General features: G+C 67.6%; 1 protein-coding gene across 1 annotated transcript in view; it reads right to left on the minus strand.

The window, feature by feature from the left end:
- LOC309684983 (pre-mRNA-splicing factor SYF1-like) overlaps positions 1-15,675 on the minus strand; it is a gene marked incomplete at its 3' end in the record, with an annotated part of 53,945 nt that extends 38,270 nt beyond the window's left edge. The window contains exons 1-5 of the mRNA XM_082500815.1: positions 15,529-15,675; positions 12,528-12,676; positions 10,227-10,350; positions 4,601-4,798; positions 641-775 (exon numbers count right to left, since the gene is read on the minus strand). Coding sequence (XP_082356941.1) covers positions 641-775; positions 4,601-4,798; positions 10,227-10,350; positions 12,528-12,676; positions 15,529-15,669 — 747 coding nt within the window. The 5' untranslated portion in view covers positions 15,670-15,675. The remainder of the gene's footprint in view (positions 1-640; positions 776-4,600; positions 4,799-10,226; positions 10,351-12,527; positions 12,677-15,528) is intronic.
- Between the last annotated feature and the right edge of the window lie 10,462 nt (positions 15,676-26,137).

The raw sequence follows: 26,137 nt of genomic DNA on the forward strand, positions 1-26,137 counted from the left end.
CCCGAACCCCAACTGGTCACCATCCTCTCAGCCCCCCCCGGGTGCCCCCCATCCCCCCCTGGGTGCCCCCCCCAGAGCACCCCTGGGTGCCCCCCCCCCTCAAGCACCCATGGGTGCCCCCCCAGCCCCTTTTCACCCCCCCCAACCCCTCCTGGTGCCCCCCAGACCCCCTTTCCCCCTCCCTGACCCCCACCCCGTCACCATCCTCTCAGCCCACCGGGTGCCCCCCCATCCCCCCTTGGGTGCCCCCCCCTGCACCCATGGGTGCGCCCCCCCCCTCAAGCACCCATGGGTGCCCCCCCCAACCCCTTTTCACCCCCCCCAACCCCTCCTGGTGCCCCCCAGACCCCCTTTCCCCCTCCCGAACCCCAACTGGTCACCATCCTCTCAGCCCCCCCCCCGGGTGCCCCCCATCCCCCCCTGGGTGCCCCCCCGCACCCATGGGTGCCCCCCCAGCACCCATGACCCCCCCAGCACCCATGGGTGCCCCCACAGCCCCTCGTGACCCCCCCAACCCCTCCTGGTGCCCCCCAGACCCCCTTTCCCCCTCCACGACCCCCACCCCGTCACCATCCTCTCATCCCACCGGGTGCCCCCCCATCCCCCCCTGGGTGCCCCCCCCCCCCCCCGAGGCACCCACCTGGTAATTAGACTTGCCCTCCTTGGAGACGAAGCGCTCGTCGTTAACGAGGCGGGCCAGGCGCAGGGCGGCCTCGTCCAACCGCCCCACGGAGCGCAGGTACCCCACGTACTCCTCCGCGCTCTCGGGGCTCAGCTGGGGGGGGGGGGGGGACATGGGGGGACACGTGTGACACACGCGGGGACGGTCCCCAAGGTGTGCATCCGTCCGTCCGTCCCCCGCTGTCCCCAAGCCCGCCCGCTGGCACCCGACATGCCGGGCCACCTCTGCCTGTCACCTCCTTCTCTGCTCCGTGTCACCTCCGTCCCCGCTCTGTGTCACCTCTGTCACCTTCTCTGCTCTGTGTCACCTCTGTCACCTTCTCTGCTCTGTGTCACCTCTGTCCCTGCTCCATGTCACCTCTGTCACCTCTGTCCCCGCTCTGTGTCACCTCCCTCCCTGCTCCGTGTCACCTCTGTCACCTCTGTCCCTGCTCCGTGTCACCTCTGTCCCCGCTCTGTGTCACCTCTGTCACCTCCTTCTCTGCTCCGTGCCACCTCTGTCCCTGCTCCATGTCACCTCTGTCACCTCCGTCCCTGCTCCGTGTCACCTCTGTCACCTTCTCTGCTCTGTGTCACCTCTGTCACCTTCTCTGCTCTGTGTCACCTCTGTCCCTGCTCCGTGTCACCTCTGTCACCTCTGTCCCTGCTCCGTGTCACCTCTGTCCCCGCTCTGTGTCACCTCTGTCACCTCCTTCTCTGCTCCGTGCCACCTCTGTCCCTGCTCCATGTCACCTCTGTCACCTCCGTCCCTGCTCCGTGTCACCTCTGTCACCTTCTCTGCTCTGTGTCACCTCCGTCCCTGCTCCGTGTCACCTCTGTCACCTCTGTCCCTGCTCTGTGTCACCTCTGTCCCCGCTCCGTGTCACCTCTGTCACCTTCTCTGCTCTGTGTCACCTCTGTCCCTGCTCCGTGTCACCTCTGTCACCTCCGTCCCTGCTCCGTGTCACCTCTGTCACCTCTGTCCCTGCCCTGTGTCACCTCCGTCCCTGCTCCGTGTCACCTCTGTCACCTCCTTCTCTGCTCCGTGTCACCTCCGTCCCCGCTCTGTGTCACCTCTGTCACCTTCTCTGCTCTGTGTCACCTCTGTCACCTTCTCTGCTCTGTGTCACCTCTGTCACCTTCTCTGCTCTGTGTCACCTCTGTCCCTGCTCCATGTCACCTCTGTCACCTCTGTCCCCGCTCTGTGTCACCTCCCTCCCTGCTCCGTGTCACCTCTGTCACCTCTGTCCCTGCTCCGTGTCACCTCTGTCCCCGCTCTGTGTCACCTCTGTCACCTCCTTCTCTGCTCCGTGCCACCTCTGTCCCTGCTCCATGTCACCTCTGTCACCTCCGTCCCTGCTCCGTGTCACCTCTGTCACCTTCTCTGCTCTGTGTCACCTCCGTCCCTGCTCCGTGTCACCTCTGTCACCTCTGTCCCTGCTCTGTGTCACCTCTGTCCCCGCTCCGTGTCACCTCTGTCACCTTCTCTGCTCTGTGTCACCTCTGTCCCTGCTCCGTGTCACCTCTGTCACCTCCGTCCCTGCTCCGTGTCACCTCTGTCACCTCTGTCCCTGCCCTGTGTCACCTCCGTCCCTGCTCCGTGTCACCTCTGTCACCTCCTTCTCTGCTCCGTGTCACCTCCGTCCCTGCTCCATGTCACCTCTGTCACCTCTGTCCCCGCTCTGTGTCACCTCTGTCCCCTCTGTCCCTGCTCCGTGTCACCTCTGTCCCCGCTCTGTGTCACCTCTGTCACCTTCTCTGCTCCATGTCACCTCTGTCACCTCCGTCCCTGCTCCGTGTCACCTCTGTCCCCTCTGTCCCTGCTCCGTGTCACCTCTGTCCCCGCTCTGTGTCACCTCTGGCACCTTCTCTGCTCCGTGTCACCTCTGTCACCTCCTTCCCTGCTCTGTGTCACCTTTGTCCCTGCTCCGTGTCACCTCTGTCACCTCTGTCCCTGCTCCGTGTCACCTCTGTCCCCGCTCTGTGTCACCTCTGCCACCTCCGTCCCTGCTCTGTGTCACCTCTGTCCCTGCCCCGTGTCACCTCTGTCACCTCCGTCCCTGCTCCGTGTCACCTCCGTCCCTGGTCCGTGTCACCTCTGTCACCTCCGTCCCTGCTCCATGTCACCTCTGTCCCTGCTCTGTGTCACCTCTGTCACCTCCCTCCCTGCTCCATGTCACCTCCGTCCCTGCCCCGTGTCACCTCTGTCACCTCTGTCCCTGCTCTGTGTCACCTCTGTCCCCGCTCTGTGTCACCTCTGTCACCTTCTCTGCTCCGTGTCACCTCTGTCCCTGCTCCGTGTCACCTCTGTCACCTCCTTCCCTGCTCTGTGTCACCTTTGTCCCTGCTCCGTGTCACCTCTGTCACCTCTGTCCCTGCTCCGTGTCACCTCTGTCACCTCTGTCCCTGCTCTGTGTCACCTGTCACCTCTGTCCCTGCCCCGTGTCACCTCTGTCACCTCCGTCCCTGCCCTGTGTCACCTCCTTCTCTGCTCCGTGTCACCTCCGTCCCTGCTCCATGTCACCTCTGTCCCCTCTGTCCCTGCTCTGTGTCACCTCTGTCACCTTCTCTGCTCCGTGTCACCTCCGTCCCTGCTCTGTCCTTCCTCGGTGTCCCCTCTGTCCCTGCTCCGAGTGTCCCTGTCACCTCTCCCCGCCCCCCGTCCCTGCTCCGTGTGGCTTTGCCACCTCTATCTCGCCACGTGTCCCCTCCCACCTCTGTGCCACCCCCGTCCCTGCCACCCCTGTCCCTGCCACCCCCGTCCCTGCCACCCCCGTCCCTGCACCACGCCCTGCGTGTCACCAGTGTCCCTATCCCTCGTGTCCCCTATGCCTCCCTCCCTGCCCTGCGTGGGGCGCCATCACCGGGTGCTTCCGCCACCTCAGGGGGACACCACCGGCTGGGCCACCACCCCAGATGCCACCACCACGGGGTGACACCACACGGTCTACCACCACCCTGAGGGGACATCATTGGGTGCTTCCACCACCACAGGTGCCACCACCACTTGCGCCGATACCCTGTGGTGACACCAGGGGGTCAACCACCACCACGGGGTCGACCACCACCATGGGGTCAACCACCACCATGGGATCAACCACCACCACGGGGTTGACCACCACCACAGGGTGACATCACCGGGTGCTTCCACCACCTCAGGGTGACACCATGGGGTCAACCACCACCACGGGGCCGACCACCACCACGGGGTTGGCCACCACCATGGGGTGACACCACAGGGTCTACCACCACCCTGAGGGGACATCATTGGGTGCTTCCACCACCACAAGTGCCACCACCACTTGCGCCAATACCCTGTGGTGACACCAAGGGGTCAACCACCACCACGGGGTGACACCACTGGCTGTGCCACCACCATGGGGTGACACCATGGGGTCAGCCACCACCATGGGGTCGACCACCACCACGGGGTCGACCACCACCATGGGGCGACATCACCGGGTGCTTTCACCACCTCAGGGTGACACCATGGGGTCAACCACCACCACGGGGCCGACCACCACCACGGGGTCAACCACCACCACGGGGCGACATCACCGGGTGCTTCCACCACCTCAGGGTGACACCACCGGCTGTGCCACCACCCTAGATGCCACCACCACTTGCGCCAATACCCTGTGGTGACACCAGGGGGTCAACCACCACCACGGGGTCAACCACCCCCACGGGGCGACATCACCGGGTGCTTTCACCACCTCAGGATGACACCATGGGGTCGACCACCACCATGGGGTGACACCATGGGGCCAACCACCACCACGGGGTCGACCACCACCACGGGGTCGACCACCACCAGTGAGTCAACCACCACCACGGGGCCAACCACCACCACGGGGCGCCATCACCGGGTGCTTCCACCACCTCAGGGTGACACCGCCGGCTCTGTCACCGCCCCAAGTGCCACCGGCGGGGCGCGTACCTTCAGGAAGCGGCGGTAGACGCGGACGGCGGTCTCGGGCAGGGGGTAGCGGCGCACGAACTGGAGGTAGAGGGGCCAGACGCGGTGGTGTTGGGTGATGGGCAGCGCCCGCAGCGCCCGGTCGAAGGTGCGGCGCGTCCGCGTGATGCGGCCCTGTTCCACCAGGAACTGGCAGTAGTCCAGCCAGATGCGGGGCATCTGTGGGGCAGAGGGGAAAGGAGAGGGGGGGGGAACGGGGCAGTTATGGGGCTGGGGAGGCCTCGCGGAGGAAGTTATGGGGCTGTCAGGGGTACGTGGAGGCAGTTATGGGGCTGGGGAGGCCTTGAAGGGGAAGTCATGGGGCTGTCAGGGGTGTGTGGGGGCAGTTATGGGGCTGGGGAGGCCTTGAAGGGGAAGTTATGGGGCTGTCAGGGGTGTGTGGGGGCAGTTATGGGGCTGGGGAGGCCTTGAAGGGGAAGTTATGGGGCTGTCAGGGGTGTGTGGGGGCAGTTATGGGGCTGGGGAGGCCTTGAAGGGGAAGTTATGGGGCTGTCAGGGGTACGTGGGGGCAGTTATGGGGCTGGGGAGGCCTTGAAGGGGAAGTTATGGGGCTGTCAGGGGTGTGTGGGGGCAGTTATGGGGCTGGGGAGGCCTTGAAGGGGAAGTTATGGGGCTGTCAGGGGTGTGTGGGGGCAGTTATGGGGCTGGGGAGGCCTCGAAGGGGAAGTTATGGGGCTGTTAGAGGTGTGTGGGGGCAGTTATGGGGCTGGGGAGGCCTCGAAGGGGAAGTTATGGGGCTGTTAGGGGTATGTGGGGGCAGTTATGGGGCTGGGAAGGATTTGCGGGGGGAGTTATGGGGCTGGAAAACGTGCGTGGAGGCAGTTATGGGGCTGGGGAGGCCTCGCGGAGGAAGTTATGGGGCTGTCAGGGGTGCGTGGAGGCAGTTATGGGGCTGGGGAGGCCTTGAAGGGGAAGTTATGGGGCTGTCAGGAATGCGTGGGGGCAGTTATGGGGCTGGGGAGGCCTCGAAGGGGAAGTTATGGGGCTGTCAGGGGTGTGTGGGGGCAGTTATGGGGCTGGGGAGGCCTCGAAGGGGAAGTTATGGGGCTGTTAGGGGTGTGTGGGGGCAGTTATGGGGCTGGGGAGGCCTTGAAGGGGAAGTTATGGGGCTGTCAGGAATGCGTGGGGGCAGTTATGGGGCTGGGGAGGCCTCGAAGGGGAAGTTATGGGGCTGTCAGGGGTGTGTGGGGGCAGTTATGGGGCTGGGGAGGCCTTGAAGGGGAAGTTATGGGGCTGTTAGGGGTGCGTGGAGGCAGTTATGGGGCTGGGGAGGCCTTGAAGGGGAAGTTATGGGGCTGTTAGGGGTGCGTGGGGGCAGTTATGGGGCTGTCAGGGGTGCGTGGAGGTAGTTATGGGGCTGGAGAGCCCTCGTGGGGACAGTTATGGGGCTGGGGAGGCCTTGAAGGGGAAGTTATGGGGCTGTCAGGGGTGCGTGGAGGCAGTTATGGGGCTGGAATATGTATGTGTGGGTAGCTATGGGGCTGTCAGGGGTGCGTGGAGGCAGTTATGGGGCTGAGAAGGATTTGGAGGGTGAGTTATGGGGCTGGAACCCGTGAGTGGGGGCAGTTATGGGGCTGTCAGGGGTGTGTGGGGGCAGTTGTTGGACTGGGGAGGTCTCACTGGGGCAGTTATGGGGCTGGGGAGGCCTTGAAAGGGAAGTTATGGGGCTGTCAGGGGTGCGTGGAGGCAGTTATGGGGCTGGAGAGCCCTCGTGGGGACAGTTATGGGGCTGAGAAGGATTTGCGGGGGGAGTTATGGGGCTGGAACACGTGCGTGGGGGCAGTTATGGGGCTGTCAGAGGTGTGGGGGGGCAGTTCTTGGACTGGGGAGGTCTCAGTGGGGCAGTTATGGGGCTGGGGAGGCCTTGAAAGGGAAGTTATGGGGCTCTTAGAGGTGTCTGGAGGCAGTTATGGGGCTGGAATACGTGTGTGTGGGTAGCTATGGGGCTGTCAGGGGTGCGTGGAGGCAGTTATGGGGCTGGAGAGGCCTCGAAGGGGAAGTTATGGGGCTGTTAGGGGTGTTTGGAAGCAGTTATGGGGCTGGAATATGTGCGTGGGGGTAGCTATGGGGCTGCTTGGGGTGCGTGGGGGCAGTTATGGGGCTGGAGAGGCCTCGAAGGGGAAGTTATGGGGCTGTTAGGGGTGTTTGGAAGCAGTTATGGGGCTGGAATATGTGCGTGGGGGTAGCTATGGGGCTGCTTGGGGTGTGTGGGGGCAGTTATGGGGCTGGGGAGGCCTCGTGGAGGCAGTTATGGGGCTGAGAAGGATTTGGAGGGTGAGTTATGGGGCTGGAACCCGTGCGTGGGGGCAGTTATGGGGCTGTCAGGGGTGTGTGGGGGCAGTTATGGGGCTGGGTAGGCCTCGAAGGGGAAGTTGTGGGGCTGTTAGAGCTGTCTGGAGGCAGTTATGGGGCTGGAATACGTGTGTGTGGGTAGCTATGGGGCTGTCAGGGTTGCGTGGAGGCAGTTATGGGGCTGGGGAGGCCACATAGAGGAAGTTATGGGGCTGTCAGGGGTGTGTGGAGGCAGTTATGGGGCTGGAATATGTGCGTGGGGGTAGCTATGGGGCTGCTAGGGGTGCGTGGGGGCAGTTATGGGGCTGCAGAGCCCTTGTGGGGACAGTTATGGGGCTGAGAAGGATTTGCAGGGGGAGTTATGGGGCTGGAACCCGTGCGTGGAGGCAGTTATGGGGCTGGGGAGGCCTCGAAGGGGAAGTTATGGGGCTCTTAGAGGTGTCTGGAGGCAGTTATGGGGCTGGAATACGTGTGTGTGGGTAGCTATGGGGCTGTCAGGGGTGCGTGGAGGCAGTTATGGGGCTGGGGAGGCCTCGAAGGGGAAGTTATGGGGCTGTTAGGGGTGTTTGGAAGCAGTTATGGGGCTGGAATCCGTGTGTGTGGGTAGCTATGGGGCTGCTACGGGTGCGTGGGGGCAGTTATGGGGCTGGGGAGGCCTCGAAGGGGAAGTTATGGGGATGTGAGGTGTGTGTGGAGGCAGTTATGGGGCAAGATATGTGTGTGGGGGTAGCTATGGGGCTGTCAGGGGTGCGTGGAGGCAGTTATGGGGCTGGAGAGCCCTCGTGGGGACAGTTATGGGGCTGAGAAGGATTTGTGGGGGGAGTTATGGGGCTGGAACACGTGCGTGGGGGCAGTTATGGGGCTGTCAGAGGTGTGGGGGGGCAATTCTTGGACTGGGGAGGTCTCAGTGGGGCAGTTATGGGGCTGGGGATGCCTCGTGGGGGAAGTTATGGGGCTGTCAGGGGTGTGTGGAGGCAGTTATGGGGCTGGAGAGCCCTCGAAGGGGAAGTTATGGGGTTGTCAGGGGTGTCTGGAGGCAGTTATGGGGCTGGAATATGTGCGTGGGGGTAGCTATGGGGCTGTCGGGTGCGTGGTGGCAGTTATGGGGCTGGGGAGGTTTTGGAGGGGGAGTTATGGGTTTGGAACACGTGCGTGGGAGCAGTTATGGGGTTCTCGGGGGTGTGTGGGGGCAGTTGTTGGACTGGGGAGGTCTCAGTGGGGCAGTTATGGGGCTGGGGAGGCCTTGAAAGGGAATTTATGGGGCTGTCAGGGGTGTGTGGAGGCAGTTATGGGGCTGGGGAGCGCTTACAAGGGTAGCTATAGGGCTGGGGGGGGGGAAGGGGTAGTTATGGGGCTGTCAGGGGTGCATGGGGGCAACTGTAGGGCTGGAGCGGGTTTGCATGGCTCGCTATGGGGCTGGGGGAGCTCACAGGGGGAGCTATGGGGCTGGGGGGGGTGGGGGCAGTTGTGGGGCTGGGGAGGGCTTACGGCGGTAGTTGTGGGGCTGGGGGGGTGCGTGTGGGGGCAGTTGTGGGGCTAAGAAGAGCTTGCAAGGGTAGCTATGGGGCTGGGGGGGCAGCTGTGGGGCTGGGGTGGCTTATGGGGGTGGTTATGGGGCCGGGGAGAGCTTGTGGGGCTCCACGTCCCCCTTAATGTCCCCGTCCCCCCAGCTCCTCCCCACACCCCCCACGGCCGTGTCACCCCACGTGTCCCCCCTTGTCCCCATATCCCCCCGTCCCCGTGTCCCCCCCTTGTCCCCGTGTCCCCCTGTCCCCCCCCTTGTCCCCATGTCCCCCCCGCCCCTCCCCACACCCCCCCCCCCCCCGTGTCCCCTCCAGCTGCCCACACCCCCCACGGCTGTGTCACCCCACACGTCCCCATATCCCCCCCATCCCCGTGTCCCCCCCCGTGTCCCCATGTCCCCCCCCTTGTCCCCGTGTCCCCCCCCTTGTCCCCGTATCCCCCCCATCCCCGTGTCCCCCCCCGTGTCCCCATGTCCCCCCCCTTGTCCCCGTGTCCCCCCCGTCCCCGTGTCCCCCCCGCCCCTCCCCACACCCCCCCCCCCCGTGTCCCCTCCAGCTGCCCACACCCCCCACGGCTATGTCACCCCACGCGTCCCCGTATCCCCCCCCGTGTCCCCATGTCCCCCCCCTTGTCCCCGTGTCCCCCCCTTGTCCCCATATCCCCCCCATCCCCGTGTCCCCCCCTTGTCCCCATGTCCCCCCCGCCCCTCCCCACACCCCCCCCCTCTGTGTCCCCTCCAGCTGCCCACACCCCCCACGGCCGTGTCACCCCCCGCGTCCCCATATCCCCCCCCTTGTCCCCGTGTCCCCCCCGTCCCCATGTCCCCCACTTGTCCCTGTGTCCCCCTGTCCCCCCCCTTGTCCCCATGTCCCCCCAGACCCTCCCCACACCCCCCACCTCTGTGTCCCCTCCAGCTGCCCACACCCCCCACAGCCGTGTCACCCCACGTGTCCCCCCTTGTCCCCATATCCCCCCTTGTCCCCGTGTCCCCGTGTCCCCCCCTTGTCCCCGTGTCCCCCCATCCCCCTGTCCTCCCCGTGTCCCCCCAGCCCCTCCCCACACCCCCCCCCTCTGTGTCCCCTCCAGCTGCCCACACCCCCCACGGCCGTGTCACCCCCCGCGTCCCCGTATCCCCCCCATCCCCGTGTCCCCCCCCGTGTCCCCATGTCCCCCCCCTTGTCCCCGTGTCCCCCTGTCCCCGTGTCCCCCTGTCCCCCCCCTTGTCCCCATGTCCCCCCCGCCCCTCCCCACACCCCCCCCCTCTGTGTCCCCTCCAGCTGCCCACACCCCCCACGGCCGTGTCACCCCACGTGTCCCCCCTTGTCCCCATATCCCTCCCGTCCCCGTGTCCCCCCCCTTGTCCCCATGTCCCCCACTTGTCCCCGTGTCCCCCTGTCCCCCCCCTTGTCCCCGTGTCCCCCCCTTGTCCCCGTGTCCCCCCATCCGCCTGTCCCCCCCGCCCCTCCCCACACCCCCCCCCTCTGTGTCCCCTCCAGCTGCCCACACCCCCCACGGCCGTGTCCCCCCCCGCGTCCCCGTATCTCCCCCATCCCTGTGTCCCCCCCCGTGTCCCCATGTCCCCCCCCTTGTCCCCGTGTCCCCCCCTTGTCCCCGTGTCCCCCCCGCCCCTCCCCACACCCCCCACCTCTGTGTCCCCTCCAGCTGCCCACACCCCCCATGGCCGTGTCACCCCACGTGTCCCCCCTTGTCCCCGTGTCCCCCCCATCCCCATGTCCCCCCCCTTGTCCCCGTGTCCCCCCCGTGTCCCCACCTTGTGCATGAAGACGAGGGCGCGCTCGTGGCAGGCGTTGGCCTCCTCGTAGGCCGGGTCTGTGGGGCAGCGCCCCTTCACCTGCTGCCGCCGCTGCCGCAGGTACTGGTACCACAGCTTGTAACTGGGAGGGGACGGGGACGGGTCTGTCACCACCCCCACCCCCTGCCACCGCGGGATGGCCCCATCACCCATGAGGGGACCCAGCGTGGCCCCGTCCCCCTCCCTCGCCCCACAGAGTGTCCCTATATCCCCCCCTCCCCCCCCAAGGACCAGGTGTCCCCCCCCAACCTGTCCCCCAAAGTCCCCCACCCCCTGAGAACACCCCCGAGGTCCCCATGTCCCCCCTGAGGACATCCCCAATGTGCTCCTAAAGTCCCTTTGTCCCCTCCCCGTCCCCCACAAGGACACCCCCGAGGTGTCCCCCTGTCCCCCCCGAGGTCCCTGTCCCTCACAAGGACACCCCTGAGGTCCCCATGTCCCCCCTGAGGACATCCCCAATGTGCCCCTGATGTCCCCATGTCCCCCAGGACGACACCCCCGAGGTCCCCATGTCCCCTAAGAGGACACCCCCGAGGTCCCTGTCCCCCCTGAGGACATCCCCAATGTGCTCCTAAAGTCCCTTTGTCCCCCCCTGAGGACACCCCCGAGGTCCCCATCCCCCACAAGGACACCCCCGAGGTGTCCCCCTGTCCCCCCTGAGGTCCACGTCCCTCACAAGGACACCCCCGAGGTCCCCATGTCCCCCCTGAGGACATCCCCAATGTGCCCCTGATGTCCCCATGTCCCCCAGGAGGACACCCCCGAGGTCCCCATGTCCCCCCTGAGGACGTCCCCAATGTGCACCTGAGGTCCCTCTGTCCCCCAGGAGGACACCCCCCGAGGTCCCTGTGTCCCCTGAGGTCCCTGTCCCCCCTGAGGACACCCCCAATGTGCCCCTGAGGTCCCCGTGTCCCTCAGGAGGACACCCCTGAGGTCCCCATGTCCCCCAGGAGGACACCCCCCGAGGTCCCTGTGTCCCCTGAGGTCCCTGTCCCCACCGAGGACATCCCCAATGTGCACCTGAGGTCCCTCTGTCCCCCGTGAGGACACCCCTGAGGTCCCCATGTCCCCCAGGAGGACACCACCAGGTCCCTGTCCCCTGTGAGGACACCCCTGAGGTCCCCATGTCCCCCTGAGGACATCCCCAATGTGCCCCTAAGTCCCCCCTGAGGTTCCTGTCCCCCAAGAGGACACCCCCGATGTCCCTGTGTCCCCCCTGAGGACATCCCCAATGTGTACCTGATGTCCCCATGTCCCCCAGGAGGACACCCCTGATGTCCCCATGTCCCCCAGGAGGACACCCCCGAGGTCCCCGTGTCCCTTGAGGTCCCTGTCCCCACCGAGGACATCCCCAATGTGCACCTGATGTCCCCGTGTCCCCCCTGATGACAGCTCCAAGGTCCCCATGTTCCCCTGAGGACATCCCCAATGTGCACCTGATGTCCCCGTGTCCCCCAGGAGGACACCCCTGAGGTCCCTGTCCCCACCGAGGACATCCCCAATGTGCACCTGATGTCCCCGTGTCCCCCCTGATGACAGCTCCAAGGTCCCCATGTTCCCCTGAGGACATCCCCAATGTGCACCTGATGTCCCCATATCCCCCAGGAGGACACCCCTGAGGTCCCTGTCCCCACCGAGGACATCCCCAATGTGTACCTGATGTCCCCATGTCCCCCAGGAGGACACCCCTGAGGTCCCCGTGTCCCCCAGGAGGACATCCCCAATGTGCCCCTGAAGTCCCTGTGTCCCCCGTGACGACACCCCCGAGGTCCCTGTGTCCCCCCTGAGGACATCCCCAATGTGCCCCTGATGTCCCCGTGTCCCCCAGGAGGACACCCCCGAGGTCCCCGTGTCCCCTGAGGTCCCTGTCCCCCGAGGACATCCCCAATGTGCCCCTGAGGTCCCCATGTCCCCCAGGAGGACACCCCCGAGGTCCCCATGTCCCCCAGGAGGACATCCCCAATGTGCCCCTGATGTCCCCGTGTCCCCCAGGAGGACACCCCCGAGGTCCCCGTGTCCCCTGAGGTCCCTGTCCCCCGAGGACATCCCCAATGTGCCCCTGAGGTCCCCGTGTCCCCCAGGAGGACACCCCCGAGGTCCCCATCCCCTGCGAGGACACCCCCGAGGTGCCCCCGTATCCCCATCCCCCCTCCCCCCCCGAGGTCCCTGTGCTCCCCCCCATCCCCGTGAGACCCCTGTCCCCCCTGAGGTGCCCCCCCCCGGCCCCGTGTCCCCGCGGTGTCCCCGCGGTGTCCCCACCTGCCGGGCAGCTCCCGCAGGGCGCGCTCGAAGAGGAGGTTGAGGCGGGCGGGGGGGCCCTTCTGCCGCGCCTGAGTGTAGCGCAGCCAACACCGCACCGAGAAGGGGTTGCGCAGGATCTCCTCCTCGTGCTGCACGTCCTCCTCCTCCTGCCGACGGGGACAGCGCGTCGGGGGGGGCGGGGGGGGACAGGGGGACGGGGTGCGAGGGGGACAACGGGGACAGGGTGGGAGAAGGACAGGGCACAAGGGGGGACAGGGACACCGGGGACGGGGCGGGAGAAGGACAGGGACAACTGGGGACGGGGCGGGAGAGGGGACGGGGCGCGAGAGGGGACGACGGGGACAACGGGGACGGGGCGCGAGAGGGGACGACGGGGACAACGGGGACAGGGCGGGAGAAGGACAGGGAGCAAGGGGGGACAGGGACAAGGGGGACGGGGCGCGAGAGGGACGACGGGGACGGGGCGCGAGAGGGACAGGGAGCAAGAGCAAACAGGGACAACGGGGCCGGGGCGGGAGAAGGACAGGGACAACCGGGGACGGGGCGGGAGAGGGACAGGGACAACCGGGGACGGGGCGGGAGAAGGGACGGGGCGCGAGAGGGGACGACAAGGACAATGGGGACAGGGTGGGAGAAGGACAGGGCACAAGGGGGGACAGGGACGACAGGGACGGGGCGGGAGAGGGACAACGGGGACAACGGGGACGGGGCGGGAGAGGGACAGGGAGCAAGAGCAAACAGGGACAACGGGGACGGGGCGGGGAGAAGGACAGGGACGACGGGGACGGGGCGCGAGAGGGACGACGGGGACGACGGGGACGGGGCGCGAGAGGGACGACGGGGACGGGGCGCGAGAGGGACGACGGGGACGGGGCGCGAGAGGGACGACGGGGACGGGGCGCGAGAGGGGACGGGGCGCGAGAGGGGACGGGGCGCGAGAGGGGACGGGGCGCGAGAGGGGACGGGGCGCGAGAGGGGACGGGGCGCGAGAGGGGACGGGGCGCGAGAGGGACGACGGGGACAACGGGGACGGGGCGGGAGAGGGACAACGGGGACAACGGGGACGGGGCGGGAGAGGGACAGGGAGCAAGAGCAAACAGGGACAACGGGGACAGGGCGGGAGAAGGACAGGGACAACGGGGACAGGGCACGAGAGGGATGACGGGGACAACGGGGACAGGGTGGGAGAAGGACACAAGGGGGGACAGGGACAACGGAGACGGAGCGCGAGAGGGACAACGGGGACAACAGGGACGGGGCGGGAGAGGGACAGGGAGCAAGAGCAAACAGGGACAACGGGGCCGGGGCGCGAGAGGGACGACGGGGACAACGGGGCCGGGGCGCGAGAGGGACGACGGGGACAACGGGGACGGGGCGCGAGAGGGACGACGGGGACAACGGGGACGGGGCGCGAGAGGGACGACGGGGACAACGGGGACAACGGGGACGGGGCGCGAGAGGGACGACGGGGACAACGGGGACGGGGCGCGAGAGGGGACAGGGCGCGAGAGGGGACAGGGCGCGAGAGGGGACAGGGCGCGAGAGGGGACAGGGCGCGAGAGGGGACAGGGCGCGAGAGGGGACAGGGCGCGAGAGGGACGACGGGGACAACGGGGACAGGGTGGGAGAAGGACAGGGCACAAGGGGGGACAGGGATGACAGGGACGGGGCGCGAGAGGGACAGGGAGCAAGAGCAAACAGGGACAACGGGGCCGGGGCGGGAGAGGGACAGGGACAACCGGGGACGGGGCGCGAGAGGGATGACGGGGACAACGGGGACAGGGTGGGAGAAGGACAGGGAGCAAGAGCAAACAGGGACAACGGGGCCGGGGCGGGAGAGGGACAACCGGGGCCGGGGCGGGAGAGGGACAACCGGGGCCGGGGCGGGAGAAGGACAACCGGGGCCGGGGCGGGAGAAGGACAACCGGGGCCGGGGCGGGAGAGGGACAGGGACAACTGGGGATGGGGCGCGAGAGGGGATGACAGGGACAACGGGGACAGGGTGGGAGAAGGACAGGGCACAAGGGGGGACAGGGATGACAGGGACGGGGCACGAGAGGGACAGGGAGCAAGAGCAAACAGGGACAACCGGGGCCGGGGCGCGAGAGGGGCCGGGGCGCGAGAGGGGCCGGGGACAGGGAGCAAGAGCAAACAGGGACAACGGGGACAGGGCGGGAGAGGGACAGGGACAAATGGTCAGGAAGAACAGGGACAATGGGGACAAGGCACAAGGGGGGATGGGGACAACGGGACAGGGTGGGAGAGCAAACGGGGACAACAGGGACAGGGCAGGAGAGGGACAGCGGGGACAGAGGGCAAGGAGGGACGGGGAGAGGGACAGCGGGGACAGAGGGCAAGGAGGGACGGGGAGAGGGACAGCGGGGACAGAGGGCAAGGAGGGACGGGGAGAGGGACAGCGGGGACAGGGCACAAAGGAGGACAGGGACAAGGGGGACAACGGGGACAGGGCACAAGAGGGGATGGGGACAATGGGACAGGGTGGGAGAGGGACGGGGGTGAGAGCAAGAGGGGATGGGGACAATGGCGACAAGGCACTAGAAGGACAGGGCACAAGGGGGGACGGGGACAATGGGGACGGAGGGTGAGAGTGGGGGGCGACGGGAGGGGGGCGACGGGGAGTCAGAACGAGAAGGGATGGGGACACGGAGCAGCGGGGACAGGGAGCAAAGGGTGACAGGGACGCAGAGCGAGAGGTGACAGGGATGGTGACAGGGCACACGGAACGCAGAAGGGGGGGGGGGCACGGGGGACATGGGGACAAGAAGAGGGACAGGGATGTGGGAGAAGACGGGCACCCAGCGACACGGGCACAGGAGGGGGTGGCGACAGGGGCTTTAGAGGGGACGCGGGGACAGTCGTGGGGACACGGACAGGGTCGGGGCAAGGACAGAAGCAGATGGGGGGGCCGGGGCCGAGGCCCAGCCCCAGGCCCAGGCCCACCCCGGCCCCGGCCCCCACCACCGCCTCCCGCACTCACGAAGCGCAGCTCGGGCCGCTCGGGCTGCTCCAGCTCCGCTCCCGGGGCCGCTCCCGGGGCCGCTCCCGGGGCCGTTCCCGGCGCCGCCGCCGCCACCGGCGGCTCCTCCCGCTCCGCCATCTCCTCCTCCACCTCCGCCATCTCCTCCTCCACCTCCGCCTCCGCCATTTTCCCCCGCTCCACTGCCTCTTCCGGCGAGCCGCGATGACGCCACTTCCGCCCGCGCCCTCTCCTCATTGGCCATCGCTCCCGCCCTTCAAAGGACATTCCCCCGCCCCTCCCGTCGCGCTCGTCCCCAGCCAATGAGGCGGCGGCGGGGGCTGCGCGAGGAACCAATGGGAGGCCGCCGTGTTGCGGGGTGGAGGGGTGACGGGGGGGAGGGGGGAGGCGGAAGTGCTGAGGAGCCCTGGAGGCGCCATGGGGGTGAAGTTGGAGATCCTGCGGGTGCGCGGGGGGCGGAATTACCCCGGGGGGGCAATAGCGGGTTTTATCCCCCGGGGGGGGTGGGGGGGGCAATAAAGGGGGGCAGTTGGGGGGTATTAGCCCGGGGGAGGAGGGCAATAAGGGGGGGGGGGGGGGAGTTGGGGGTATGAGCCGGGGGGGGGGGGGGGGGACGACAATGAGGGGGGGCAGTTGTGGGGTATTAGCCCCGGGGGGTAGTAAGGGGGGGCAGTTGGGGGGTATTAGCACAGGTGACATCGGTGGGGACAGGAGGTGACACTGAGGCACAGGGGACATCGTTGGGGACAGTAGGTGACAGTGGGGACACCCGGGCACAGGTGACAGTGGTGGGGACAGTCAGTGACACTGAGGCACAGGTGACATCGTTGGGGACAGTAGGTGACACTGGGGACACCTCATCAGAGGTGACAGTGGTGGGGACAGTAGGTGACACTGGGGTACAGGTGACATCGGTGGGGACAGCAGGTGACACTTGAGACACCACATCACAGGGGCCATCGGTGGGGAGGGACAGCAGGTGACACTGAGGCACAGGTGACATTGTTGGGGACAGTAGGTGACACTGTGGACACCTTATCACAGGTGGCAGTGGTGGGGACAGCAGGTGACACTGAGGCACAGGTGACATTGGTGGGGACCATAGGTGACATTGGAGACACCCCATCACAGGTGACATCGTTGGGGACAGTAGGTGACACTGGGGACACCCCATCACAGGTGACAGTGGTGGGGACAGTAGGTGACACTGGGGTACAGGTGACATCGGTGGGGACAGTAGGTGGCATTAGGGACACCCGGGCACAGGTGACATCGGTGGGGACAGGAGGTGACACTGAGGCACAGGTGACATCGTTGGGGACAGCAGGTGACACTTGAGACACCACATCACAGGGGCCATCGGTGGGGAGGGACAGCAGGTGACAGGCACAGGTGACATTGTTGGGGACAGTAGGTGACACTGTGGACACCTTATCACAGGTGGCAGTGGTGGGGACAGGAGGTGACACTGAGGCACAGGTGACATCGTTGGGGGCAGCAGGTGACACTGGGGACACCTCATCAGAGGTGACAGTGGTGGGGACAGTAGGTGACACTGGGGTACAGGTGACATTGATGGGGACAGCAGGTGACACTGAGGCACAGGTGACATTGGTGGGGACCATAGGTGACATTGGAGACACCTCATCACAGGTGACATCGGTGGGGACAGTAGGTGGCATTAGGGACACCCCATCACAGGTGACAGTGGTGGGGACAGGAGGTGACACTGAGGCACAGGTGACAGTGGTGGGGACAGTAGGTGACACTGGGGTACAGGTGACATCGGTGGGGACAGTAGGTGGCATTAGGGACACCCCATCACAGGTGACAGTGGTGGGGACAGGAGGTGACACTGAGGCACAGGTGACATTGTTGGGGACAGTAGGTGACACTGGGGACACCTCATCAGAGGTGACAGTGGTGGGGACAGCAGGTGACACTGAGGCACAGGTGACATCGTTGGGGACAGGAGGTGACATTAGGGACACCCCATCAGAGGTGACAGTGGTGGGGACAGTAGGTGACACCCAGGCACAGGTGACATCGGTGGGGACAGGAGGTGACACCGAGGCACGGGTGACATCGGTGGGGACAGCGTGTGCCCCGCACCGGGGTGGGTGGTGACGGGGTGACCCGGGGGGGGGGGCGGGGGTGGCACCGGGTGACAGTGTCCCTTGTCCCCAGATGCTGCTGTACCTGTCCTTCCCGGTGGGGGTCTTCTGGGTGTCCAACCGGGCGGAGCCCTTCCAGGGACCGGTGGTGCGCCGCAAGGTGGGGGAGGGGTCCCCCGGTCCCCCGCTGTCCCCTCGGGGCGGGGGAGGGGTCACCCGGCCACCGGGGACACCTCGGATGGGGGGAGGGGCCCCGTGTGTCCCCCCCCCCCCCTCTGACCCCACTCTCTTCCCCAGAGGGAGATCTTTCCTCCGGACGACCCCCAGCGGGTAAGAGACACCCCCCCCCCCCGTGTCCCCAATGTCACCCCCCCGTGTCCCCAACGTCACCTCGGCGTCCCCAACGTCACCTCGTGTCCCCAACGTCCCCCTCGGTGTCCCCGACGTCACCTCGGTGTCCCCAACGTCACCCCCCCGTATCCCCAACACCCCCAGCATCCACCCTGCTGTCCCCAGTGTCCCCCCCCCAGTGTCCCCAATGTCACCCCCCGGTGTCCCCAACGCCCCCAGCATCCACCCTGGTGTCCCCAATGTCACCCCCCGGTGTCCCCAACATCCCCAGTGTCCCCCCCGGTGTCCCCAATGTCACCCCCCGGTGTCCCCAACGTCACCCCAGTGTCCCCAACATCCCCAATGTCACCCCCCGGTGTCCCCAACATCCCCAGTGTCCCCCCCAGTGTCCCCAATGTCACCCCCCGGTGTCCCCAACATCCCCAGTGTCCCTCCCTGGTGTCCCCAATGTCACCCCCCAGCGTCCCCAACGTCACCCCGGTGTCCCCAACGCCCCCAGCATCCACCCTGCTGTCCCCAGTGTCCCCCCCGGTGTCCCCAACATCCCCAGTGTCCCTCCCTGGTGTCCCCAATGTCACCCCCCGGTGTCCCCAACGCCCCCAGCATCCACCCTGCTGTCCCCAGTGTCCCCCCCGGTGTCCCCAATATCCCCAATGTCACCCCCCGGTGTCCCCAACATCCCCAGTGTCCCCCCCGGTGTCCCCGTCACCCCCTGTGTCCCTAACGTCACCCCGGTGTCCCCAACATCCCCAGCATCCACCCTGCTGTCCCCAGTCCCCCCCCCCAGTGTCCCCAATGTCACCCCCCGGTGTCCCCAACATCCCCAGCATCTCCCCTGCTGTCCCCAGTGTCCCCCCCGGTGTCCCCAACATCCCCAGTGTCCCTCCCCGGTGTCCCCAACATCCCCAGCATCCACCCTGCTGTCCCCAGTCCCCCCCCCCAGTGTCCCCAATGTCACCCCCCGGTGTCCCCAACATCCCCAGCATCTCCCCTGCTGTCCCCAGTGTCACCTCAGTGCCCCCAACGCTCCCGGCATCCACCCCAGTGTCCCCAACATCACCCCCCAGTGTCCCCAACATCCCCAGTGTCCCTCCCCGGTGTCCCCAATGTCACCCCCCGGTGTCCCCAACGCCCCCAGCATCCCCCTGGTGTCCCCAGTGTCACCTCAGTGCCCCCAACGCTCCCGGCATCCACCCCAGTGTCCCCAACATCACCCCCCAGTGTCCCCAACATCCCCAGTATCCCCCCCTGTGTCCCCAATGTCACCCCCTGGTGTCCCCAGCATCCCTCCCCCCCCCCCGTGTCCCCACTGTCCCCAACTGTCCCCAACGTCCCCCCCCTGGTGCCCCAATGCCCCCCCCCCCCCCCATCCCTGATGTCCCCAATGTCCCCGATGTCCCCGAGGTGTCTCCTCCCCCCACCGGTGCCACCGCAGCCCCCCACCAGGTGGGGGGTGACACAGGGGACACCTTCTCACCTGGGGACACTCCTGTCCCCGCCCCGGTGGGGCGCGGTGTCCCCCTGGGGCCACCCGCGTGTCCCCGCTGTCCCCTGACCCCCCCCCGTGTCCCCCCCCAGCGTCAGGCGATGGCTGAGCTGAAGCGGCGGCTGCGGGAGGGGAAGGTGACACGGGACTGAGGGGACACGGGGACACCCGGCCACCGCCACCCCCGCGGTGACACAGGGCACCCGTGGCAGCGTCGGGACACCAGCGCCGTGGCCACCTTGGTGACAGAGGGGACACGTGGCGGCTCGACGTGGCTTCGTCGTGACAATGTGGCCGTGTTGGTGACAGAGGGGACACGTGGCTTCATCCTGATGCCATCGCTGCGGCCACGTTGGTGACAGAGGGGACACATGGCCACATCCTGTCACCATGGCCATCTCCTGATGCCATCTCTGTGGCCATCTTGGTGACAGAGGGGACACGTGGCTTCATCTTGATGCCATCGCTGCGGCCACGTTGGTGACAGAGGGGACACATGGCCACATCCTGTCACCATGGACATCTCCTGATGCCATCGAGGTGGCCACATTGGTGACAGAGGGGACACGTGGCCACATCCTGTCACCGTGGCCACATCTTGTCACCATGGCCATCTCCTGATGCCATCGCCGTGGCCGTGTTGGTGACAGAGGGGACACGTGTCTTCATCCTGATGCCATCGCTGCGGCCACGTTGGTGACAGAGGGGACACAGGGCCACATCTTGTCACCATGGCCATCTCCTGATGCCATCGAGGTGGCCACATTGGTGACAGAGGGGACACATGGCCACATCCTGTCACTGTGGCCACATCTTGTCACCATGGCCATCTCCTGACGCCATCGCCGTGGCCGTGTTGGTGACAGAGGGGACACGTGGCCACATCCTGTCACCATGGATGTGTCCTCATGCCATCGCCGTGACCATGTGGTGACAGAGGGGACACGTGGCGGCTCGATGTGGCTTCGTCGTGACAACGTGGCTGTGTTGGTGACAGAGGGGACACGTGGCTTTATCCTGATGCCATCGCTGCGGCCACGTTGGTGACAGAGGGGACACATGGCCACATCCTGTCACCGTGGCCACATCTTGTCACCATGGCCATCTCCTGATGCCATCGAGGTGGCCCCATTGGTGACAGAGGGGACACATGGCCACATCCTGTCACCGTGGCCACATCTTGTCACCATGGCCATCTCCTGATGCCATCTCTGTGGCCATCTTGGTGACAGAGGGGACATGTGGCTTCATCCTGATGCCATCGCTGTGGCCACGTTGGTGACAGAGGGGACACAGGGCCACATCCTGTCACCATGGACATGTCCTGACGCCATTGCCGTGGCCGTGTTGGTGACAGAGGGGACATGTGGCCACATCTCGTCACCATGGCCATCTCCTGATGCCATCTCTGTGGCCATCTTGGTGACAGAGGGGACACGTGGCTTCATCTTGATGCCATCGCTGCAGCCACATTGGTGACAGAGGGGACACAGGGCCACATCCTGTCACCATGGCCATCTCCTGATGCCATCTCTGTGGCCATCTTGGTGACAGAGGGGACACGTGGCCACATCCTGTCACCATGGCCATCTCCTGACGCCATCGCCGTGGCCGTTGCGGTGACAGAGGGGACACGTGGCCACATCCTGTCACCATGGCCATCTCCTGACGCCATCGCCGTGGCCGTTGCGGTGACAGAGGGGACACGTGGCCACATCCTGTCACCATGGACATCTCCTGATGCCATCGCCGTGGCCATCTTGGTGACAGAGGGGACACGTGGCCACATCCTGTCACTGTGGCCACATCTTGTCACCATGGCCATCTCCTGATGCCATCGCCGTGGCCGTGTTGGTGACAGAGGGGACACGTGTCTTCGTCCTGATGCCATCGCCATGGCCACGTTGGTGACAGAGGGGACACAGGGCCACATCCTGTCACCATGGCCATCTCCTGATGCCATCGCTGTGGCCGTGTTGGTGACAGAGGGGACACGTGGCCACATCTTGTCACCATGGATGTGTCCTCATGCCATCGCCGTGACCATGTGGTGACAGAGGGGACACGTGGCGGCTCCACGTGGCTTCGTCGTGACAACGTGGCCGTGTTGGTGACAGAGGGGACACGTGGCTTCATCCTGGTGCCATCGCTGCGGCCACGTTGGTGACAGAGGGGACACATGGCCACATCCTGTCACCATGGACATGTCCTGACGCCATCGCTGTGGCCGTGTTGGTGACAGAGGGGACACGTGGCTTCATCCTCGTGCCATCACTGTGGCCACATTGGTGACAGAGGGGACACGTGGCTGCAGCCCAATGCCATCGCGGTGACCTCGTTGGTGACAGAGGGGACATATGGCCATGAGCTGTCACCATGGCCACATCGTGACACCGTTGCGGTGACGGCGTTGGTGACAGAGGGGACATATGGTCTCATCTTGTCCCCCTGTCCGTGACAGAAGGGACACGTGGCCGTGTCATGATGCCACCGCTGCGGCCGCGCGGGTGACAGTGGGGACACGTGGCCGCCCCCGTGTCCCTGCCCTGGCGGTGTCACCGCGACGGCTGGTGACACGGGGACACGCGTCTGTACCTGCCACCATCCCGGCGCCACCGCTGTCACCTCGGCGTTGGAGGGGACAAGTGACACCCCTGGGTGTCCCCACCCCCAATAAACAGCGCTGGCACTGTCACCATCTGCGTGGGGGGGTGTCACGGTGACCAGGGGGGGTCCCCAGAGTGTCACCGGAGGGGGGGGCGGTGCCCCCCAGAGTGTCATGGGGGGTGGCTTGGGTGTCCCTTAGTGCCACCTGGGCGTCCTGTGTCCCCTGGGGACCACGTGTCCTCCTGTGTCACCCATCTGCTGTGGGTGTCCCCTGGTGCCACCCCTCTGGGTGTCCTGTGTCCCCTAGTGTCACCCATCCACCGTGGGTGTCCCCTGTCCCCTAGTGCCACCCCTCTGGGTGTCCCTTGTCCCCTACTGCCACCCCCCGGGTGTCCTGTGTCCCTTAGTGTCACCCATCCACCGTGGGTGTCCCCTGTCCCCTAGTGCCACCCCTCTGGGTGTCCTGTGTCCCCTACTGCCACCCCCCGGGTGTCCTGTGTCCCTTAGTGTCACCCATCTGACATGGGTGTCCCCTACTGCCACCCCTCTGGGTGTCCTGTGTCCCCTACTGCCACCCCCCGGGTGTCCTGTGTCCCTTAGTGTCACCCATCTGACATGGGTGTCCCCTACTGCCACCCCCCAGGTGTCCTGTGTCCCCTAGTGTCACCCATCTGACATGGGTGTCCCTTGTCCCCTAGTGCCACCCCCCTGTGTGTCCTGTGTCCCCTAGTGTCACCCATCTGCCATGGGTGTCCCCTGGTGCCACCCCCCAGGTGTCCTGTGTCCCCTAGTGTCACCCATCCACCGTGGGTGTCCCCTGTCCCCTAGTGCCACCCCTCTGGGTGTCCTGTGTCCCCTACTGCCACCCCCCTGGGTGTCCTGTGTCCCTTAGTGTCACCCATCTGCCATGGGTGTCCCCTGGTGCCACCCCCCAGGTGTCCTGTGTCCCCTAGTGTCACCCATCTGACATGGGTGTCCCCTGTCCCCTAGTGCCACCCTCCCCCTCCCAGCTGCCCAGTGTCACCCATCTGCCATGGGTGTCCCTTGTCCCCTAGTGCCACCCCCCCGGCTGTCCTGTGTCCCCTAATGTCACCCATCTGCTGTGGGTGTCCCCTGGTGCCACCCCCCTGGGTGCCCAACGTCCCTTAATGTCACCTACCATAGGTGTCCCCTGTCCCCTAGTGCCACCCCCCCGGTGACCCGTGTCCCCTGGTGCCACGCAGTGGCGATGGCCACGTCCCCGTCCTCCCCCGAGGCCACCCGTGTCCCCAAGGACCCCCCCCCGGGTGTCACAGCCCCACAGCGGCGAGCTCGGGGGGGGGTTTATTGGGGGGTGACAGCTTGGGGACACACGGGGGGGGGCGGGGCGGGGACGGGGACAGTCGGTGACACCGCGGGGCTCCGGGGGCTCAGTCCTGGGGGGGGGGGAGAGGGGGGGGGTGAGGGGGTGTCGTCCCCCCCCCCCCGTGTCCCCCATCCCAGTGTCCCCTCCTCTGTCCCCCCCCGGACCCCCCACGTCCGCCCCCCCCCCAAGTGTCCCCCGTCACCCCTGTGCCCCCCCCCATGTCCCCCCAGAGCCCTCATCATTTGCCCCCCCCCCAGTGTCCCCCCCGTGTCCCCCCCGCCCAAACATCTCCCCCCCATCTCCCCCGCCCCCATCTCCCTCCCTCCCCCCATCTGCCCCACATCTCCCCCCCCCGCCCCCCATCTCCCCCCGTGTCCCCATCTCCCCCCATCTCCCCCATCTCCCCCTCCCTCCCCCATGCCCCCCCCGCCCCCATCTCCCCCCATGCCCCCTCCCTCCCCCATCTCCCCCCGTGTCCCCATCTCCCCCCATCTCCCCCATCTCCCCCTCCCTCCCCCATGCCCCCCCCGCCCCCATCTCCCCCCATGCCCCACATCTCCCCCCCATCTCCCCCCCGTGTCCCCATCTCCCCCCCGCCCCCCATCTGCCCCACATCTCCCCCCCCCGCCCCTCATCTCCCCCCATCTCCCCCCATGCCCCCCCGTGTCCCCATGCCCCCCCCGCCCCGAGGCCCCCCATGCCCCCCATCTCTCCCTCCCTCCCCCATGTCCCCCCCGCCCCCATCACCCCCGTCCCCATCTCCCCCCCATCCCCATGCCCCCCATGCCCCCCATCTCCCCCTCCCTCCCCCATCTACCCCCATCTACCCCCCCGCCCCCATCTCCCCCTCCCTCCCCCGTGCCCTCCCGCCCCCATCTCCCCCCCATCTCCCCCCCATGCCCCCCCCGCCCCATCTCCCCCCGCCCCCCATCTCCCCCTCCCTCCCCCATGCCCCCATCTCCCCCCCGTGTCCCCATCTCCCCCCGCCCCCATCTCCCCCCCGTCCCCATGCCCCCCATCTCCCCCCTCCGCCCCCCATCTCCCCCTCCCTCCCCCATGCCCCCCATCTCCCCCCCCGTGTCCCCATCTCCCCCCCGTCCCCATGCCCCCCATCTCCCCCCTCCGCCCCCCATCTCCCCCTCCCTCCCCCATGTCGCCCATGCCCCCCATCTCCCCCCATGCCCCCCATCTCCCCCCCATCCCCATGCCCCCCATGCCCCCCATCTCCCCCTCCCTCCCCCATGCCCCCCCCGCCCCCCATCACCCCCGTCCCCATCTCCCCCCCGTCCCCATGCCCCCCCCGCCCCCATGCCCCCCATCTCCCCCCTCCGCCCCCCATCTCCCCCTCCCTCCCCCATGTCGCCCATGCCCCCCATCTCCCCCCATGCCCCCCATCTCCCCCTCCCTCCCCCATGCCCCCCATGCCCCCCATCCCCCCCCGCCCCCATCTCCCCCTCGCTCCCCCATGTCCCCCCATGCCCCCCATCTCCCCCCGCCCCCCATCTCCCCCTCCCTCCCCCATGCCCCCCATCCCCCTCCCGCCCCCATCCCCCCCCGCCCCCCCTCTCCCCCTCCCTCCCCCATCTCCCCCCATGCCCCCCATCTCCCCCCCATCCCCATGCCCCCCATCTCCCCCCGCCCCCCATCTCCCCCTCCCTCCCCCATGCCCCCCATGCCCCCCCGCCCCCCCCCGCCCCCCCGCACCTGCCCGGGGGGGGGCCCGAACCCGGGCAGTCGGGGCACGGGGAGGCGCTGCTCGTCCATGCGGCGGCCCTGGGAACTCGCCAGCAGCTCCAGCAGCGGCGCCAGCTCGGGGGGGGGCGCGGGGCCGCCCCCGCCTGCGCCCCCACATGGCACCGCCGCACGCGCACCCACAGCCCCCCCGGCACCCACCGCACCCCCCCCCACCCCCACCCCCCCCCGGCACCCACCGCACCCCCCCCCGGCACCCACCGCACACCCCCCCCCCAGCACCCACAGCCCCCCCGGCACCCACCGCACCCCACCCCCCGGCACCCACAGCATCCCCCCCGGCACCCACCCCACACCCCCCCCCAGCACCCACAGCCCCCCCGGCACCCACCGCACCCCCACCCCCCGGCACCCACAGCATCCCCCCCCGAAACCCACAGCATCCCCCCCCCGAAACCCACAGCATCCCCCCCTCGGCACCCACCGCACACCCCCCCCCAGCACCCACAGCCCCCCCCCGGCACCCACCGCACACCCCCACACCCCCCCCAGCACCCACAGCCCCCCCCCCGAAACCCACAGCATCCCCCCCCGGCACCCACCGCACCCCCACCCCCACCCCCCCCAGCACCCACAGCCCCCCCCCAGTACCCACACCATCCCCCCCCCCGGCACCCACCGCACCCCCCCCCCCAGCACCAACAGCCCACCCCCGGCACCCACAGCATCCCCCCCCCGGCACCCACCGCACACCCCCCCCCCCAGCACCCACATCCCCCCCCCGGCACCCACCGCACACCCCCCCCCAGCACCCACATCCCCCCGCCGGCACCCACCGCACACCCCCCCCCCAGCACCCACAGCCCCCCCCCCCCGGCACCCACCGCACCCCCCCCCCAGCACCAACAGCCCCCCCCCGAAACCCACATCATGCCCCCCCCCGGCCACCCACCGCGCACCCCCCCCCCCCCGGCACCCACAGCCCCCCCCCGAAACCCACAGCATCCCCCCCCC

Source organism: Vanellus vanellus (genome assembly GCF_965231255.1).
Source record: "Vanellus vanellus genome assembly, contig: HAP1_SCAFFOLD_1028, whole genome shotgun sequence".
Taxonomy (NCBI): domain Eukaryota; kingdom Metazoa; phylum Chordata; class Aves; order Charadriiformes; family Charadriidae; genus Vanellus; species Vanellus vanellus.